The sequence below is a fragment of the Zonotrichia albicollis genome, chromosome 2 (genome assembly GCF_047830755.1).
Source record: "Zonotrichia albicollis isolate bZonAlb1 chromosome 2, bZonAlb1.hap1, whole genome shotgun sequence".
In the NCBI taxonomy this organism is placed as follows: domain Eukaryota; kingdom Metazoa; phylum Chordata; class Aves; order Passeriformes; family Passerellidae; genus Zonotrichia; species Zonotrichia albicollis.
In genome coordinates this window covers 53738229-53753815 of record NC_133820.1, presented here as the reverse complement: position 1 = coordinate 53753815, position 15587 = coordinate 53738229, and the positions used below count along the sequence as shown (strand labels likewise).

General features: G+C 44.3%; 1 protein-coding gene across 1 annotated transcript; it reads right to left on the bottom strand.

The window, feature by feature from the left end:
* Positions 1-4378: 4378 nt before the first annotated feature.
* On the bottom strand, positions 4379-14559 carry BIRC2 (baculoviral IAP repeat containing 2). Its single transcript, XM_005482589.4, has 9 exons — positions 14411-14559; positions 11019-13095; positions 10811-10910; positions 9513-9591; positions 8903-8951; positions 7702-7944; positions 6317-6571; positions 6126-6167; positions 4379-5287 (listed from the first exon to the last, which is right to left on the bottom strand). Exons 2-9 carry the CDS (start codon positions 11890-11892, stop codon positions 5094-5096), a joined length of 1836 nt encoding a protein of 611 aa, XP_005482646.2. The 5' UTR covers positions 11893-13095; positions 14411-14559; the 3' UTR covers positions 4379-5093.
* Between the last annotated feature and the right edge of the window lie 1028 nt (positions 14560-15587).

Here is a 15587-nt window from a genome sequence, read left to right as displayed (position 1 = left end):
GAATAATGCATTGCTTAAAAAGTCTGTCTGCCAGTATGTTTATTCCTATCTGTGGGATCTCAGCACCTCAGGACTGAGGTGCCGAGCCACCGAGACCACCCTTGGGGGGCTCGGGAGTCCTGGAATGTTGCCAGAAGTGCCTGGTGGCTGGACTTTGATCCTACACGGGAGACGACACCTGTATGAGGATAGGAGGACTTCACCGGGGTGAATGGTGAAGGGATTAGTTAATTAGAGGGTGAGACACAGGGTTTAGGATTTATGTACAGGGGGGTTTAGAGAAGTAAGATGGAGGAATTGGGGCGTGTCCTGTCCTTCTTCTTCTTCTCCTCCATCTTCTATGGTGATGGTGGCACTTTAGGATTGGTCATTACTAAAAGTGCACTGGGCAATAAGAATAAATGGTATTGGGGAAAAATGATAAATATTGTACACATAACCATGGGTATAAAGATAGGTGACTGTCCGGAGGGCAGACACAGTGTGCTCATGGCTGACTGCTGAGCAGACCTCTGTTGGGCTGAAAGAAAATCTTTTAGATAAACATTTAATAAACATAAAGACCGAAAGAAGAACTGAAGCCTCTTCTCGTCCTTTAATACGCGGGCTGCCCCAAGGCCACTCCGGGCCCTTCCAGGCCCTTCAAACAGCCGAAAACCGGACAACTGGCTTCCACTGGGTGAGCTCGAACCACCACAAAACCTTTCGGGGGGGGGCAGCCTCAAAGCCCTGAGGACCAGAAGACCGAAGGGAACAGCTCCGATCTTAGACGAGGTCCCAGGAGAGCACTGATAACTCCTGAGGAAAGAAGCCTGAAAAGAAGAAAAAAAAAGAGAGGAGAAAAGAAACAGCCAACAGAGTCTGCAAAAAACAGGAGTCACTGAGAATTCCATCTCTCAGCTTCTGCCGAAGACAATTCGTAGCAGAACAGCCCGGACCGGAACCAGAAAGGCGCCCTGGGACCACCTCTCGTGATCTGCTGGACAGAGACTGAGACCTCCGGACTGCCCTGATGATAGATTTGGTAAGAAGGCCCAGAAATAAGAACATGGGGGGCACACTTTCCCAGGAACAACGGGAAATTTTGTCCGCCTTACAAGGCGTGACACAAGCATATACAGAAGGAATTCCAAAGAAAGAATTAAAACAATTATTGCTATGGGCAAGGCTAAACTACCCACTGGCAGAAACGTGCATGCAGCAGAAAGCTGCGGGACCCTCAGAAAGAGGGGGGGAGCGAGGCTCCGCGAAAAAATTAGCTCTGGCCTTAAAAGGCCAGGGGGGAAGGGCTCTCGAGGAAAGAGGGCAGGAAATAATATTAAAACACCCGGTCCCAAAACCCAGAAACCCCAGAAAACCCCTAAAGCGTCCGGAAACTCCAGAGAGCATGGAGGACTCAGGAGCAGAAGGGGGGGAGCAGGGGGGAGAGAAGGGATCGGGGGAGGCGCTTTCTCGCGGCGCCGCAGCGGCGGAGCAGGGCGGCCAGGCTGCGGCGGAGCAGGCAGGGAGCGCGGGTGAAGAAAAAACAAGGGACACGTGTTTTCGTGCGGCTTTGCTAAGCTCAGGGCCGGGGGCGGCAGCGGTCCCGGCCGGCAGGGATACGGAAAAGCGCGCGGCGGGCGAAATTCGCAAAAACCCGGGGGGAGAGCCACAAACCAGCGCCGCGGCGTCTGACATAGGCAGCGAAATTGGGGGATTTGCACAGCCCCAGAAAGCTGCCATGAAGAGACGTAGGAGGCGCACGGTTGTGACGCAAAAACCCGGTGCGCAGATTGGCCCGAACCGCGGAGCGGGCGCGGGTGCCGGCGGGAGGCGGGCTGCACACACAGCGTCGGAGGAGGAGGAGACAGAGTCAGGGGCAGACCGAGGGAGGGAAATTTCAAAGGTGGAACAAAAAGGGAGAGGGAGAAATTACCTCGGGAGAGACAGGGAGCGGCTCGGAAAGCACGCATGCGCAGAGAATAGAGCGCGGGCGGGGGCGGGCCAGACCCCTGGTAACGTCTCGGGCGAGGAGGGGCCCTCTCCAGACTTGGTGCCTTTGGTTAAAACCCTCGGAGTCCAAGCCTCTTCCCTCCTGGGGAGGCGTGTGTGTTCTAACCCTATTGTCAGTTGAATCAAAAGCCAGGTAGCCCCGGTCTCAAGCAAGTTTGCAAACAGCGACAATCGTCTGAACAAGGAGGCAGTTGTGTTCATGCAGTCGCCCCAGCCAGGGAGGCTGGTGACAGCGCCACCTCGTGGGGGAATGACCGAAGTGCATGACATGCCGGATCGGTTCGGCGGAGCCACAGTGTCATTTCGTAACGAGTCTGCAACAATGCAGCGATTTTTCTCAACAATATATAAGAAGAGACGAATACTCAGACAAAAGTCGGGACTCAGACTGCAAAGGACGACTCAGAAGAGAAACAAGAGGAACGAAAGACTCTGGGGGGTTTTCTCTTTAGGGTCTTGAATGAAAAACATAACAAGGGTTTTGTACAAAAGTGAGGTCATGAATTTCATAATGCTTATATGCATCATTTTTTCATTCATTGCAATAGGCAATGGGGTAAATTTACCTATTACAGAGAAAACTAACAAAGGATCATAGATTGATCAGCTGGTAGATTTCTTTGACATCTCTCCCATTTGGAGAGGAATTTTAAGGGTAGGATTTTATGTTTTAATAGTTCTCCTAGTCCTCATCCTTGTCGTCCCGTGTGCCATGAATCGGATTGTAAAAGAGGTTTTCTTGGTGCAAACAGAAGGGGGAGATGTGGGATCTCAGCACCTCAGGACTGAGGTCCCGAGCCACCGAGACCACCCTTGGGGGGCTCGGGAGTCCTGGAATGTTGCCAGAAGTGCCTGGTGGCTGGACTTTGATCCTACACGGGAGACGACACCTGTATGAGGATAGGAGGACTTCACCGGGGTGAATGGTGAAGGGATTAGTTAATTAGAGGGTGAGACACAGGGTTTAGGATTTATGTACAGGGGGGTTTAGAGAAGTAAGATGGAGGAATTGGGGCGTGTCCTGTCCTTCTTCTTCTTCTCCTCCATCTTCTATGGTGATGGTGGCACTTTAGGATTGGTCATTACTAAAAGTGCTCCGGGCAATAAGAATAAATGGTATTGGGGAAAAATGATAAATATTGTACACGTAACCATGGGTATAAAGATAGGTGACTGTCCGGAGGGCAGACACAGTGTGCTCATGGCTGACTGCTGAGCAGACCTCTGTTGGGCTGAAAGAAAATCTTTTAGATAAACATTTAATAAACATAAAGACCGAAAGAAGAACTGAAGCCTCTTCTCGTCCTTTGATACGCGGGCTGCCCCAAGGCCACTCCAGGCCCTTCCAGGCCCTTCAAACAGCCGAAAACCGGACACCTATCTACTCTTCCCTGCTCAGAAACAAGGTGTACCTGCTAGCAACTCCACACTCTTCAGGTGAGCCTGACCTCAGCTCCCATTGCAGGTTCATCTTAATCTGTCGAAAGTACACTTGGTTCTAATATTACTAATTTCTCACCTGGAACAAATTAATGAAATTTCAAGTCCTGAGCTTTCTTACTTAAAACATTGTTAAAGGTTGTGAAAACTTGTTGCGCAAGACAGAAGAGCTTTTAGAGGCATTTTAAAACCAGAAAAGAGCATGAATCAAAGCTGTTTAAAACTCCATGCTAGGTTTGAAACATTTACTTTTTTAGTAATAAAAATAAATGGAAGATATGTACATGTAATGAAGTTGAACAAAAGTCTGCATTTGAAAGAGTTACAGCAAGCCAATCTACAGGTAAAGAATCCAGGTCTGGACTGAAGACTGTTATCCCCAAACTCTGTTATCCACAGTCAGGCTCTAAGTGTGGGCAGCTGTGGACTGAAGATGACTGACTTTACGTGAGAGCCAGACCAACAGACTCCACAACTGCAGGACCTGCTGCCTTTAACCTGGCAGCCTTCTTCCAGTGACTGACATGAACCCTTGCAAACTATCTATGAACACCCCTCTTTGGAGGTCTCCACCATGCAAGTCGAGGGATAAAAAGCTGAAGAAGGTAATGAGTCAACTAGTAAGGGAACAGGAGCTCCCAAAATATCAGCTTACAAAACAAAATCCAAGACTTCAGAGGTGCCTGGGAGATGCTGTTATTTAACTGCACAATCCCTATAAAGTTCTAAACACAGAAAAGTAGCTTTTACATTTAATCCCTAGCACAGACTCTATAGCTACTCTCAGTCTCATCTTCAAGGCCACGAGGACCAGGATTTCTGTCATTTGAAAAATCAATTCGGAAGGAAGTACCAGATGCTGTTGCGGTTTTGGGGGGCAACTATTTGTTTTCAAATAAAGAGGAAATCACCAAACATCAGGGAAGTTCACTTCTCTGTTCAAAAATGAAAGAAAGACAAATTGAATGAAGTTTTATTGTACTTTTACAGGCAAACAACCCCAAACTTTTGTCAGGAAAAGACAGCATTCTAATCACTGCAGTCTACAGATAAAAGTTAACAATGGCAACAGAGTAAACAAGCCCAAGTTTAAGAAATAGAAATATTTTAATTCAGTCTTCAATAAAAATTATTAGTAATATACATTACTACACAAGTATCAAGACATGAAAAAACTTTACAAGTCCTGCTGTTCCTGCAACAGTTATCCTCTTTTCTCCTTAAGTCAAGAAGAAAGCCAAACCAGAAGCAGCTGAAGTTAATTAACATTAACTATTAATAACAATTTTAGTACATTTCCTCACATCCACATGGAGGAAACTCAAGTGTTATGTCAAGCTCCATTTTAGGAACTTAACAAAAAACTTCTTTGAATAAAAGTGACACTACTGAAACTACTTTCCCTACTCAGAGAGAAATGCCACAAAAACCTCACCCTAATATTAAGTTAGTTTTATGAACAGAGAATCTTTAGCACCAAAGGCCTTCTATATATAATCATACACACACATCATAATGAGGATACACTTTACTATCACAACACTTTGTTAGGTAGTTGATTAATCCTCTTCTGTGCCACAGTTTTCCATTCTTAAGATACTGCTGTGTTAAGCTTCAGCAGCTGGAGGACGACAGAGCAAAGACTTTGCAAATTTCCCTCTTTACGAAAGAAATGTCCGGACTGTGCCTTTTATCGTGCCCCTGCAAATAGGGCATTTCCTAAGGGATGGTGCACATTCTTTGCACACCACTAAGTGACCACAAGGAATAAAAACAATAGAAACTTCTTTGTCCATGCAAACTTTACATGTTCTTTCCTCTTGCAATCTTCTTAATTGTTCTTCCATAGGTAAACCTGGAAAAAATAGTTATATTTTTGTCAGCCTGAATATATGTGATCAAAGATATATTTATTTAGAGTGTAGCCATGCCCCTTTTCACCTTTTATTACCCTACCTGTATTGACTAAATATAGATGGCAGTGAGCATTTTCAGAGCTCAGAAAGTGGCATGCAAGGAACTAATCTGTACTTGCCAGTTCTGTGAGATGATGGACAGCCCAGGGGTTGGAGGCCGACGAGTGTTTGCATTTTAGCAAATGTTGTACTTTTCTTGGATATCAGAAACACAAACACAGCCTGACCGGTGGAAGTGGGCTCGATCCAGGCTTGTATACTTTTCTGCAGTTTATTAACAGATTAAACTGCAGGACCAGAGCAAACTCAACCTCATGTCTGACAAGTTTTCATCTACACACCTGTTGGTCAAGCTAGATCTCAGGACACCTATACCCACTCTGAGCACAGCGTGGGTATAGGTAAAAGCAGAGATTATACCTGTTCCAAAATGCTAACCAGCTACTCATTCTCCAGTCTTTACCAAATGCCTGAATGCTTCTATCAGGATCAAGTCCAGCATGTGCTTCTTGAATTGCAGAGCTCCAGAAAGCTCTACATCCTGTGATGTGCAAAAGCATGAGCAAGGCACAGGATACAGCCTAGAGCTGATAGACTTACTTGCAAGTATGCACATGCACTTAGCTTTTGGTTAACTTATTCAATCTATATTACTAAAGTAGAATAAGAGAGAGGGTAAAGCACCAAACCTTTTTCTTAACCAAAGTAATTTTCTTTTTTATGTTAGCTGTTTGTTCTACAACAATCTTTAAGATAAGAAGGAAGAATTTAAGGTACCTGAAACATCTTCTGTGGGAACATACTTGATGGTCTTCTCCACTAGAATAAAAGAAAAAAAATCCTTATCATTTAACTAATCTACATTCAAACAGCATCTGTTTATTTTTCTTTAGACTGTTGTGAGAGCACTGATAAGACTTTTACAAAAGGATATCCTTTAAAAACAAAAGGAAACCAGAGAGACATACCAAATAAATCCTTGTAAAGCACAGGGTCACAGTCTTGTAGACAGTTCCTGAAGATGCTGGCTGCTTCATTTCCTTTCACTAAAATTGTATCTATCAGTTCCCTTGCCTGCAATGGTATCTGAGTCTTCTGCTTAATAATATCATGCTCAAGTTCTGTTATCACTTTAGCTGACAGTAAACTGCCGAGGATCGGGAGTACACACGTTAAACGCTGGAATAAAGCCATTCGATTCTTCTGGATCAAGTACAAATCATCTGGAACATAAGGGGGAATTAGGTAAGAGAATTAGGAATACATTACTCCAAGTTGCACTTCTGTTTAACAATAATTGATACATTCTTTAAACTCTACTTGCAATGTTTGCTTTTTACACATCATTAATAAAACACTCAGCAAGTTTTAGAGGTATTCACATAATGAACAGACTTAAGGAAACCGCAACAAGCAGCTTCTGAGCCACTTCCTGCTCCCATCTCTAGGTTAAATGATCAGAGAGGATCTTATGTAACTCTGTATTAGTGAGATTTACACTCTCTGGACGATTGCAAAGAAAAAACTAACACCAGTGCTAACCCATTGACATGCCAGAGGTTAACTTTCGTCAGTGCTAGGCTGTAAATAAAAGAAAGCTCTTCTATGAAGTGTCCAACACAATTACATACAAGAAAACCAGAAGCACAGCACAACCAGACTCTGGAGACTGTTTTAATCCTCTACCACAAACAAGAACAAGAAAATTTCCAGCAGGATTATAATGCTGAATCCATCTATGTTTTTTTGAGAGAAATACAACTAGGAAAGAAGCATGCTTAATTCCATTTATAATTGAGAAGTTTCATTATGCTTCACAAACTCAAAATCAGAATGATTTCTTCAGACTTCAAAACTTACATGGCATTGAAGAAACAGGAAATGTTAAAGACACATCAAATAAACAAATTGCTGTCACATGGGCTGAGTCAGACAGAAAACAGATCTTTGGCCATCTTAGAGAATCTGAATTTGTAAAAGTTTATGGCCTAGCCTTAGGAGTTGGATATGGCGGCTTACTGATTCAAGCAGCTTAAAGAGCAGGCAAATTTGGATAAAAAATAGTAGTGTACCAAGTGTTTCATTAACAGCAACATAAAGGCACACAACTGAAACAAAAAGGCCTTGGAAAGAAGAGATGATTCTGAACCCTTGGACTCTGCTATGAACCATTCTCCTAAAAGGGAATGAAACAATTCTCAGACTGCTGTTCCATACAGGTATCCTGATGCTTTTAGAGAAGCTGATCCTAGCAGCAATTAAATTACATCACTTTGTGCCTAAAAACAAGTATAAAAACTATACATATTACTAACTACTTCAGATTCCACTTTTATTTATGCCTGATGCCTACCTGATGCCACTTCTTCCAATTGCTTTTCTTTCTCTTCTTCAATCTTCTCATCTTCAGCTGTGAGCAGATCCGACACAAGATCATTAACAGTCTTGTAGTTTTCTCCAGTGGCCAAGATCTTACTTTGCACTGTTTGCTTTATCAGCCTTCTACTGAATCCCATCTCCAAGGCAGCTTTAACCACAGGTGTGTTCATCATGATTGCATCTTCTGAATGGCTCTCTCCAGGTCCAAAACGAATAACTACTCAAAAAGGAAAATCCTCATGTATAATATAAAGAATAAAATATCCATACAGCCCCAGAAGTCAGACACATCAACATTACCTACACACATGAACACTGAGCAGTAAAAAGTTTCAAGTGTTTAAGAAGAATTTTTTTAAAGTAGTTTTAAAAATGGAAGCCAGTGACTCAGTCATGGATTGAATGCAAGATAAACATCAATCCATGTCAGGCCTTTGTTAAAACCTATGTTAATCCAGAGAAACCACTGAGAATTTCATTGTGTACTAGCAGCTTTTTTTATACTTAGTTATTTCTAACTTCAGCCTTCAAAAATGGCCTGGGGGTGTGCCAGGGGTGGGGGAGGGAAGTCAGAGTTTATAGCACAAACAATCACTCTATTCCAACTCTTTGTCAGTAATTTGCATTCAAATTTAGTAAACACCAGACACATGGGATTCTGAGTCATTGTCTTCAGTCAGCAGGGACTAGGACAGCATACACACCCAGAGGGTGAGTGGGTTTTTCCACCATAACTAGAGTCCAGCCTGGAAAGACTTCACTGTATCAGCTTGTCCTACCTTCTTCCTTAACTGCTGCTGCTCAGCTCAGAGCATTTACCTAGTTACCTGCCTAGAGACAGAACTGCATAACTGCATAGCCATGACACCCTCTAGCAACTGCCCCACCAAGCTCAAACACTTGCTTTGCTTAACCCAACCCTGAAACGAAAAAAAAAACCAGCAAGCAAGTGTGCAAACCCAAAAATTTCAATATGAGCTGCCAGTATGAAAATAAGGAAAATGAAAAACAAGATCTCTTAAAGGTGTTTCCTTGGAGCTTGTCAACACAACATCAAAATTATTAAACTTTTAGGAAACAAATCTAAGAACTGGCTCTGCAAAGCTAACTCACTTAGCAATCATTCAGTTTGCAAAATGCTGAGGGAGTTTAAAAACATGCTTTAATATACATACTTGGAGGATCAAGGTTTTCATCTACAGGTGGATCAGAAGTTGACAAGAGCTGTAGAACACAAGAGAAGTATGTTAGTATTGAAGTATTGCTTTTCCCTCTATGTACCTTTCTAACATATTGTTTGTCACCAATCCTGCTAAGCTTCCTACCCATTAGATATTTCACCTGCAGTTACACAGGTGAAAATCTGTGCAACTCTATAATCAACACAAAGCTAGTGCTGACCACTTCCATGAAGAGAAGTCTGGTTACTCTTGCCATAAGAATTACAAATAGAAACAATTCACATTGTCTGTGCCTCATTTCTGAAATGATAATTACTGATCTGCACTATTCAGTGTATAATCAGAATTTCCCTCTGCTAAAACAAAGGAGATCACTGCCTCTCCACAGGACTCTCCATAAGTAATCTGTAGAGGTTAAACTCTACTAGTCCAAGACCAGCCATGCTTCAGCACCAGCTTCTTTCATGTGCTCGTGAAGAGCATTTATGATGTTAGAAACCCAGGAAAAACATACACAGAAATAAGGCAGAAGAATGAACTCAAGGAGAGAACATAGCACTGTTCAACAAAGGAAAACGAAAGTTACAGGACAGTAAAAGTTTACCTGTTCAAGGAGATGGGGGAATCTGGCCTGAATTTGATCTACAAACTCTCTTCCTTTTACACGAAGCAGATACTCACACCTGAAACATTGACAAAAGTGAATCAAATCATACTTTCTACCTGCCAAAGGAAAAAAAAAAACATAGAAGAACAAACAAGTTTAAACCCAGCGAAAGTTAAATACATTTCTCTTCCTTCAGAAGAGAAAGAATACTCTTAATTGGAAGCTTGGTGCAGCCTAGTGTCCAGTGACACATAGATAAAGTTTTTGCATGACATCCAGCTGTCAGTAGGCTTATGTATATAAATGCAGCAGCTTTACATTCTACTGCCACTTGTGATCAAAAAGGCAAGTCATGAGAAGCGACACTGTGTCAGAATCACTACAAAATGCAGTGATAAACTGTTTCTATCTTGCATCTCACCATTCTTATCTCCTACTCAAATCATTCAAAAGAAAGACTTTTAACAAAATATAACACTATTATCAAAGCCAGATCTACTTCACTAACACAGGTTTATCACTTATGTACATTTACTGACGGGCTTAGCACAGTGAGAAACAACAGTGACATTTAGCCCTATATACATCATATAGTCCAGCAGTAGCTGATAAATTGCCCATGAAAGCCTAGCTGGAGATCTACAATGAGAAGAACTACTATTAGCTTTCCTGAAATTAAGTGCAGCTATATCTGTAATGGAGGTGGTGATTTCCATGGGCATAGATAGCAATTAGGTATGAAATTGCCATTTAATTATAGGTGACATCAAAAAGTTATTTCTGTCCTTTTTCCAGTAGAGACATACTAAAGAGCCACTGAAACTTTCTTCACAAGCCCTTCCACATGCAGGAAACGAAACTGCACAAGCAGAAAAACTGGTTCAAGAGCATTCAGCATGGGCACAAAACCATAACCCATGAATTAAACATTCCTTCTACTTCATTCCTCAGCAGCCTTTGCTCCCCTCGGTCAGCTTACTGACTGCTTCTCTTACAGAGAAAAGTCTGCTCATTAACGAGGCAGCCTCACTTTCTGTTAGTGATCTGGAGATGCAGACAGTTTTTAATAATGAAGGGGAAAGCATTATATGCCATGGATCATGAAGAAATGTTTTAATTACACCCACCTACACACTTCAGAGCTTTTAGACACATATGCAATACATATATCCAAATGAAATAGTGAACCTGTACATCAAATAAAGTTAAACAAAACTATTAAGTGCAGTACATATCTGCCAAAATTAAAGCAATTAGGAATATGAACAAATTATGATAAAGATTTTGCAAGTTACCTTGGAAACCACTTTGCATGCTCAATCCATGGATCATCTCCAGACTCCCAGCACCTTAACCCACCATCACAGCAAAAACACTTCACATCATCGTTGCGACCTTAAAAAAAAAAAAGGCAAAATATCTAGCAAACCTTGACACAACTTTCTTGAAGGCAAGTCTTGACACAGCAGTATGAATATAACTGGAGAACTCTGGGTTTCTTACCTACATAGTAAAAGCCAGCATCTGCAAGCTGTTCAGGCTGAACTGGAATTCTGGTTGGCCAATTTATGAATGTTTTAACACGTGCTTCATGGGTCTGCATGCTCACATTTGAAACATTGAAACTCTGCTGCTCTCGGATAAGGTTTTCCACAAAAGGGCAGTTGGGATAGTGTCTCCGATGCTCTGACACAGCATTATCTTTTGGCTCCCAATTACACAGCTGACCACCACAGGTAAAACAAGCAACTTTGTCTGCTGTCCCCAGGTAATAAAGCCCAGCCTTTGCCAGATCAGTGGGTGAGAGAAAAGTCAGTGGCCATGACTGAAAGGTGCGCAGCCTAGCATCTTCTGTCCTCATAGAATGATTGTGAATCTTAGGGCTCAAGAATGGAAGGTCTTCAGCTGCCCTAGTAGTTACTGGGTCTTGAGGAAAACTGGAAAACGAGCCACTGAAATATCCAACCTGTTCTAAACTTGGAGAGAGTGCTATGGAATGTAGAGACGGTGGGAGACTGTTTGCAACTGAGTGTGAAAAGGCAGAACGAGATGAGAGTCCAACGTTGGTAACTGAAAGCATTCTTTGAACAAAAGTGCAGCTAGGATACAGCTGCTTATGTTTTTCCATAGCATTGTCTCCTGGCTGCCAGTTATCCAGTGTCAGGCCACAACTGAAGCACTTAACTTTATCCTGCACGCCCATGTAATAGAACCCAGCCCGGGCAAGGCTGCGCTCAGACACCGGCGTGTTCATGGGGAAGGTGGAGAAGGTTGACATTCTGTACAGCTCACAGGACAGGTCATACTTCAGCTCATCACACGGAGCACTCTGCCTCATGATGCTAGCCAAGAAAGGGCTATCTTCCACTATGTTCATAATGGACTGTTTTGGGGAAAATGGGACAAGTCTTCCTCTGGGAGGTAGTTGTGTGCATTAAAGGCAATTTGGAACAAACCCCCCCCACCTGTACAAAAGCAATAAATACTTTAAAGTGTAACTTCAGATGTGCATATGAATAGAATTGACCTCATGATTTAACAGCCTATAAACGTTTGGCAAGTTCTTGTACCTTAGTTTAGCAACTGCTTTCAGTGCAAAAGCTTCCCCATCCCATTTTAACAATTGAAGAAAGCATGTTGAAAAGCAATTTCCATTGACTCATATAAGCATCACATCCTTTACTTGTTCTGTACATCTGGGAGACCAGTAACAATTTGTCAGGCTCGTGGAGGTCAGATCAAAAGAGAAAAAACCAGTGGGTTTATCAAAATCCTTTGTCAATAAAGAAACTAAATTGGGGGGCAATTAAAAGAACAGTGTTCTTATCCAGAACATATGTTAGGTGATTTAAGGACAAGATTTCACCCTAGACAGCTGATAAATATGTAGCTTATACACACACAAAGATTTTAGTTTGTAAAACCTCACTAGAAGGCTGAAAAGAAGGGTTTATCAATTTCAAAGGGCACACAAAAAATAGAGACCCTGAGCTGATGGTACTAAACTGATCTTAGTATATTTGCTACTACTGAACTCCAAAAAAAACACCTCTCAAGTTCTGCATATTGCTGTAACAAGGTCATAAGACTAAAGAAGTTAGTTTACACTCAACTTCACACGTATAGAGTATTCAGCTATTAGAGAAACAAATCCTATACACTGTCTCAGACAAGGATGAACTCTCTCTATTAACAAACCTGGGATAGGTTTGTCTACAAGTCAATACCGAATTGACAGAGCACTTCAGTTTTAACCTGGTGCCTTAGTTACAAGAACAGAATTATCAAATTTAACATTAATTAATTGCTTTGTGTTGAGACATTCTGATGCTTTATACTGTTGAATTAAGTTTTGCCTGTATGCCATGTTTATGGCATACAGAAGCAAACAGAACTCTCAGATTTAAAAAAAGAATTTGATGCCTTAGTTTCTTTATTTCTGCACAGAACTACCTCCCAGAGGTAAGACTGAAGTCCCTTCTAAGGTGCCTACGCCTCCATATCGGTACTGACTGTCCTCAAGAAGAAACTGTAAGTATCTGTAGTTTAAATCATTCAAATTTTTGTGGCAGAACAAAACCTGTAAGGAAGAAAAAGAGTATTTTAAAATACACGATGAGGTGCATGCAATATCTATGCAAACAACAATTACAGAAACTGAAACAGTACAAGCTTTTTGCAATTATAGAACGTTAAGGGCTTAAAGATCATCTAGTCCCAACCCTCTTGCCATGGGCAGGGACATCTTCCAGTAGACCAGGCTGCTCAGAGCCACATCCAACCTGGCCATGAACATTGCCACTATTGGGGTGTCCACAACCTCTCTGGGCAACCTGTTTCAGTGTCTCATCACTCTCACAGTAAAGAATTCCTTCCTAATATCTAACATCAATTTCCTCTCTTTCAGTTTGTACCCATTACTGCTTATCCTGTCACTACAGTTCTGGACCAAGAGCCCCTCCCTGGTTTCCCGGCAGACCTTCAGACTCTGGCAGGTTGCTATGAGGTCTCCATGCAACTTTCTCTTCTCCAGGCTGAACAGCCCCAAGTTCCTCTGCCTGTCCAATGTCAGCTAGAAAGTTTCAGGGAGTCAGCTTCACACGCTGTGACACAGAGTGATTTCACACACTTCATTTCCCTGTTATTGACGCATATGCAAAACTGTGTAACCCACAAGCAGAATTTTTGGGCAGATGGATTAATCAGGCTACTTAATGACATTAAGTATTATTAAAGGTAAGATTCCATACTAAGAAGTTGTATCCAGTTCAACTGGTTTAAGCTTGCAGATTCCCAAACAACGAAGACACAGTTTTATAATACTGACATAAAGCATACTAGACTTTCTTATTTAGGTAAATCCAATTATATTTGAAGCAATGACATCGGCAAAACTGAACTTCCCCAAAAATTCAAGGAAGGGCAAGCACAAAGTTCAAAGGGTTTTTATATACGTAGCTATAAAAAAAAATAAAATTAGATATTTAGCAGTCTGGTCGATCGGTTTTCAAACAGTTTTTCCAGGAAAGATTCTGTCATGATGACACAGCACTGCAGAAATAGCCCCCTGCGCTAAGGCACCAGATCCTGAGCACCAGAGCCCGCACGGCGGGGCCTGAGCGCGGCCCCAGCCCCGGCAGCGACAGCCCCGCGTTCCACGTCCCGCCCCGGTTCCCGGGCCTCGCTCTCCGCTCCCTCTCCTCCTGCGGGCCCCAGCCCCGCTCCTGAGCGGGTTCCAAGGGACAGCCGCGCTCCCATCCAGCGCCGCGGCCACAGCCCTGGGCCCCACAGCTCCTTCGGCCCCCGCCGGCGACGCCAGGCCGGGTACAGGCGCCCCACCCGCCCCGGCAGCCGCGCCCCAGCCCGGTCATACCCACAGCACCCCCCATACTCACAGCCTCCGAGCAGGCCCCCACAGCGGGCCCCAGCAAGGCCAAGCCTATATGCGGGGCCTGGCAGGGGGTGGGGGAGAGGAGCCAGCCCCGCCGGCACCGCCCTCCCCGAAACTCCCCCTGGGGGCTCCGCCCGGGCGCAGGCACCGCCTGGCGGGGCGGGTACAGCGCCGCCCTCTCCCCGGGCCCGCGGGCGCCGTCGTGGGGCGGTGGGAGGGCTCCGGGCACCAGAGCTCCGCCTCGGCGGGGGCGGATGGCCTTCCGTCAGCGGGGAGCTTGGGTACTTTCCTCGGCCCTCTTCCTCGGGCGGGGGAAACCCGAATGTGCTTCCCGGGCGGGGGAAACCCGAGTGTGCTTCCCAGGCGGGGATTTCCAGGCCAGGGGCGCCGGGCTGGCGAGCAGCCGGGAACGGAGCGGCCGAGGGGGCAGCGCCGGTGGCGGCGGCCCGGGCCCGCGGAGCCCGTGCTGGGACAGGCGGCCTGTGGGTGCCCGCAGCTCCAACAGCACGGTCCGGTTGGTGCCGCAGCTCCCACGGCACGGTCCGGTTGGTGCCGGCGGCTCTCACGGCACAGGCCGCACACGCAGCGCCGCTCCCCGGGCGGGCGGCCGGGGCCGGGCTCGCCTCACGCCCCGCGGTTTCAGGCTTGCTCCCTGACACCGCCGTACATCACAGCTGGCTCGGCCGCATTTCCTAATATAGGCAGCTCTGCTGCCTGTAAGAGGGGAAACAACATGACCGGTCACTTGAAAGCACTGGGGAAGAACAAGAGGAAGACAAAATAAGACCATAAATTTCCACTGGGGGGGTTTAAGACTGTATCTCTGCATATCGAAATCTGAAAATTTCCACAGCACCTATCAGAATGCTGACCAAAAGTTCAAAATGTCCCAGCACAGTCATGATCTGGCATTTCCTATGAGCAAACAGCAGATAAGAGATTTTAAAAAGCCCCGTTTTGTGATGAGAGATTGGTAGTAGGGTGTTTACACAACTGAGAACTGAAGAGTTAAAATAAGGAAGTGTAACAGCATTATGACACTGGTGGTTCATTCTCTGTGTCAGAGTTCCAGTAACATGAGTTTGCAAGAAACTCATTCATATATTTTCGAAAACTCTTTCAAAATTCCTGCCGTATGTGATGACATTTATCATATATAACAATGCTGTCAAGTTTGAACG